A 5,000-nucleotide genomic window follows, 5' to 3' on the forward strand; every position below is an offset into this window, starting at 1 on the left:
ACAATGCGTGCACATTGTGTGTGTGTGTGTGTGTGTGTGTGTGTGTGTGTGTGTGTGTGTGTGTATTATTCCTTCCTCTCTGAAAATAAATAGCACAATGCGTGTGCATTGTGTGTGTGTGTGTGTGTGTGTGTGTGTGTGTGTGTGTGTGTGTGTGTGTGTATCCATTATCTCCTTCCCAAAATTAAATAGTGTCAAGCCTGTTGTGTGTGTGTTTGTTTGTGTGCATCTCTTCAACTGAATAACATCATGCCAGCCTATTGTCTGAAAAGAGAAGAGAGGAAAGGAAAAGAGGAGAGGAGAGAAGTGAGGAGAGTAGGCAAGAGGAGAGGAAAAGAGGAGAGGAGAGAAGTGAGGAGAGGAGGCGAGAGGAGGCGAGAGGAGGTGAGAGGAGAGGAGAGGAGAGGAGCGGAGAGGAGAGGAGAGGAAAAGAGAAGAGAGGAGAGGAGAGGAGAAGAGAGGAGAGGTGAGGAGAGGAGAGGAGAGGAGGGGAGAGGAGGAGAGGAGAGGAGAGGAGCTAGGTGGAGAGGGGCTAAGTGGAGAGGAGAAGAGGCGAATGGAGAGGAGAGGAGAGGAGAGGAGTGGAGAACAAAGAGGAGAGAAGAGAGGAGAGTAGGCGGGAGGAGAGGAGAGGAGAGGAGTTAAGAGGAGAGGAGAGAAGAGGAGAGAAGAGGAGGAGAGAAGAGGAGAAGAGAAGAGGAGAAGAGTGGCGAACAAAGGAGAGGAGAGGAGAGGAGAGGAGTGGAGAGGAGAGGAGAGGAGAGGAGAGGAGGAGAAGAGAGGAGAGGAGTTGAGAGGAGGGGAGGAGAGGAGAGGAGAGGAGGGGAGAACAAAGGAGAGGAGAGGAGAGGAGAGGAGAGGAGAGGAGAACAAAGGAGAGGAGAGGAGAGGAGAACAGAGGAGGGAAGGGGAGGAGAGAGGAGGGGAGGGGAGGAGATGAGAGGAGGGGAGGAGAGATGAGAGGAGAGGAGAAGAGAAAAGGAGAGGAGAGGGTAGAAGAGAGCCTGTGTGTGTTGCAGTGTATTTGTCACCCTCCCTTTTATCAGACCAAACATATAATTACCGCGATCCAACACACAAAGACAGATATCCTCCACACAAAGCCAAATATGTACAGCAAACGTGTGTGTGTGTGTGTGTGTGTGTGTGTGTGTGTGTGTGTGTGTGTGTGTGTGTGTGTGTGTGTGTGTGTGTGTGTGTGTCTGTGTGCATGTGAGTGTGTTTGCGTACGTGCGTATGTGCGTGCGTGCGTGCATGCGTGTGTGTGTGTGTTTACGTGCGTGCGTGAGTGTGTGTGGTTATTTTCAGAAGGAACAACAGGGCTGTCCCCGCTCCACTACAGAAGAATGACCAACACCCAGAGCATGATAATAATAATCATAATAATTATTATAACAATTAAAATAAAGGAAATACTTGGCGTCCCAGGGAGAAAAACACTGTCAGTGAGTGGTCAAAACCGGTTCTGTTTGAGTCATCATAGATAGTATGTGTGTGTGTGTGTGTGTGTGTGTGTGTGTGTGTGTGTGTGTGTGTGTGTGTGTGTGTGTGTGTGTGTGTGTGTGTGTGTGTGTGTGTGTGTGTGTGTGTGTGTGTGTGTGTGTGTGTGTGTGTGTGTGGTATCGTCAACATTTTGGCTTCAGTCTCTTTTCAGAGAGTGCACTCAACTCTTCGGGTGTGAGTGAAGGGAACAGATCTGTCCTTTTTTTGTAGAAAAACTGCAATCTCAAGTGTAGTTCTTGTAATTTCTTTTTGTGGGTTAGCATGACGTTACCGTCTGACACTTCTTCAGCATCTTGAAACATTTTGGTTTCAGTCAGCACAATCAGCAGCAACTGAAATCTCTCTGCAGCAACCTTTCATGACGACGCCTTTGTGATTGACTAGGCATGACCACAAACTGGCAAAAACAAAATGGCAGGGGAAATCATGGCTGCATCGGTGACTTCACTCCACTTTACTTCAGTCAGTGTATTATTTTCTCTGGGACAGATAAAAGGTTCTCTACTCTACTCTGCTTTGTCTTACTAGCAAACATTACAGTGTAGGGGGCAGTGTGCTCATTCACTGCATTAAGCACATATCTATGACCCTGTTTGACATAGTATTGACACATATCCATACTGTGCAGCATCACACATACAAATGAACTTGTATGATGCGGCACGGAGGAGTAGAGAGGAGGGAAGTAGGGATGCACCGATACCACTTTTTTGAAAACCGATACAAGAACGAGTACATTAATGTGTGTACTTGCCAATACCGATACCGATACCTTTTACCACCAAAATAGAATGAAAATAAATGCATGACCTTGTTTTTTTCCACCCGTGATATTTTTATTGTCCATTTCCATGTAGATTTAAATGTTTGAGGTGGCACTTTTTTCCATGCTGCTTTCAAGTCCAAAGAACGTGACGAGATTCTGCATTGTTTCGTGTCAGTATCGTTCCTGGTATCGGCAAGTGCTTGACGAGTACGAGTACGAGTATAATGAGCAGTATCGGTTGCCGATACCGATACCGATACCAATACCAGTGTTGGCATCCCTAAAGTTGAAGAAAGAGGAGTAGAGAGGAGGGATGTTGTGGAGGAGAAGAGAGGAGGGATGTTGAAGAGGAGGAATGTTGGACACAGAGGAGTGGAAAGGAGGGATTTTGAAGAGTACAGAGGGGTAGAGAGGAGGGATGTTGTGGAGGAGAAGAGAGGAGGGATGTTGTGGAGGAGTAGAGCGGAGGGATGTTGTGGAGGAAGCAGGGATGGAGAAGAGGATGAGGAGAGGAGAGAAAAGAAGGGATGTAGAGTAGAGAGGAGGGATGTTGAAGAAAGAGGAGTAGAGAGGAGGGATGTTGTGGAGGAGAAGAGAGGAGGGATGTTGTGGAGGAGTAGAGCGGAGAAGAGAGGAGGGATATTGAAGAGGATAGAAGTAGCAAGGAGGGATGTTAGAGAGGAACAGAGAGGAGAAGAGAGGAGGGATGTTGTGGAGGAGTAGAGAGGAGAAGAGAGGAGGGATATTGAAGAGGAAGAGGAAAGGAGTATAAGAGGAGTAGAGAGGAGGGATGTTGTGGAGGAGTAGATAGGATGGATGTTGAAGAGGAGGAATGTTGGACACAGATGAGTGGAAAGGAGGGATGTAGAGTAGAAAAGGAGGGATGTTGAAGAATGGTGTAAATTGTGCAGAGCAGGGGACCCCTGAGCTGCTGCGTGTTTACACTTGAGGGGAGCCACAGCCAACAGCCAACAGCATACCACACTAACCTGACCAAACATGGACCGCCACACACACATAACACGTCATGGCTGACGGAGAGAGAGAAGGAGTGGGAGAGGGAGGGAAGGAGGGAGAGAGAAGAATGGAGATGAGAGGAGAGGAGAGGAAGGGAGGAGAAATGAAGGGAAAGGAGAGGAGAGGGGATGAGAGGGAGAAGGGGAGAGGAGATGAGAGGAGAGGTAAGGAGGGAGAGAGAGAGAGTATCAAAGATATTCTCTTCAGCATTCCTCCTTTTCGTAGCGGCCAGCTGTCATATCTGTTAGTTTAGCTAAGACCTCAGATACGGTACTCACTGTACACAGTACAGCGGTAGGTCTTTTAGTGTAGTCTTCTCTTTCTTTGAGTCATTGGGTTAAGCTACGGACAAAGCAACACTATCTGGGTCTTTTAGCCACAGTATATTGGTCTTTTAGTTGGGGCAAAAGTCCTCGACTTTCTCTGCTTTTAAAAAAAGTTTAGCTACGAGCTAGCTGTCCTTCTTTTAGTTGTTTTAGTTTCATATTTTAGTTTAGGGTTGGCATCAGCAATTTGTCTCTTAGTCTTTGAGTTTGGGTATGGGGAAAAACAATCTGTCTTTCGTCTTTGTGGTATGGCATGGTTTAAGTCATCATTCTTTTTGTTTCCCAGTGACCACAGCTATTTTCCCTCTGGAGCACTGGGAGGGTAATCCATTTGTCTGGTATAGGGGAGATCTGGCAAAAGTCACCCAGCAAAAGCCTTAAAGGATAACTTCAGCCAGTTTCAACATGCAGTTGTAATGCTCACACCACCCTGGACTTGTCAGTACCTGTATTTTTTTTCTCTCTCTTCGGCCTTTTCCAAGATCCTAGTCATTGTAATGGGGGGAGGTGTAAAACAAAAAAGAACATCTTGATTTATTCCCAAAAACATCAAAAGTTATGCAACATCAGCAGACAACTACTTGTAGCAAACAGCGGTACCTTTTGGGACATTTTTTGGAGTAGGCCTATCTTCAGAAATTACTAAAATAAAAATGTAAACAAACACTGCCCCCATTAGAATAGAGTCGAAAAATGCGGCATCACCGGGTACTGACAAGTCAAGAGTAGCATGAGCAATACAACAACAAACTGAAATTGGCTGAAGTGGTCCTTTAAAGGGACACTGTACAGGAAATGGTCAAAAAAGGTACTGCGACTATGCTGCTCATTGAAACTGGGCTGCCCATAGCCAAATTTGATCTTTACATGAACGTTTACTAAGTAATAAACAAATATTTTCTAGTATGGTCCAAGTATAGTCATTTTTACAGCTAAAAATGGCTATTTTTGGAAATTAAAAATGGCAGACCATGGAGAAGATCCCCCTTTTCATGTATGAAAAGTGCAATTTTTCCATTCATAATGAATACTTACAATTGGATGTTGGTGGAAAGTATTCATGAAAAAGGTAACGTTAGCGAATGGGCAGCATGAATTCTGTATATAAACAACTACAAATCTCACACAGTGGTCCTTTAAAGACGTATTCTAAGCGCAATACTTCTCAATGACGTCCTTAGAGATTGGAGAAGTAAACAAACAAACAAACAGATTGACACAAAAAGGTCAATGGTAAAGGCCCACCACACAACTCTGAACATCCTCAACTGTGTATCAGTCGATTTAAGATATGCACTGCAAAGAAAACTGAAACCAAACAGATACATGAGTAATAATAATACAAAACCCTCTCACCTGCTTGATGAGCATGTAGGTCTCGGACATAA

At 45.2% G+C, this 5,000-nt stretch overlaps 1 protein-coding gene across 1 annotated transcript in view; it reads right to left on the reverse strand.

The window, feature by feature from the left end:
• Nucleotides 1-5,000, reverse strand: part of cabin1 (calcineurin binding protein 1) — a 110,892-nt gene that overhangs the window by 15,523 nt on the left and 90,369 nt on the right. The window contains exon 37 of the mRNA XM_063195899.1: nt 4,969-5,000. This exon is cut by the window's right edge and continues 1,060 nt beyond it. Within this exon, the coding sequence (XP_063051969.1) occupies nt 4,969-5,000 (32 nt within the window). The remainder of the gene's footprint in view (nt 1-4,968) is intronic.

This window comes from Engraulis encrasicolus, chromosome 3 (genome assembly GCF_034702125.1).
Source record: "Engraulis encrasicolus isolate BLACKSEA-1 chromosome 3, IST_EnEncr_1.0, whole genome shotgun sequence".
NCBI classification, from domain to species: domain Eukaryota; kingdom Metazoa; phylum Chordata; class Actinopteri; order Clupeiformes; family Engraulidae; genus Engraulis; species Engraulis encrasicolus.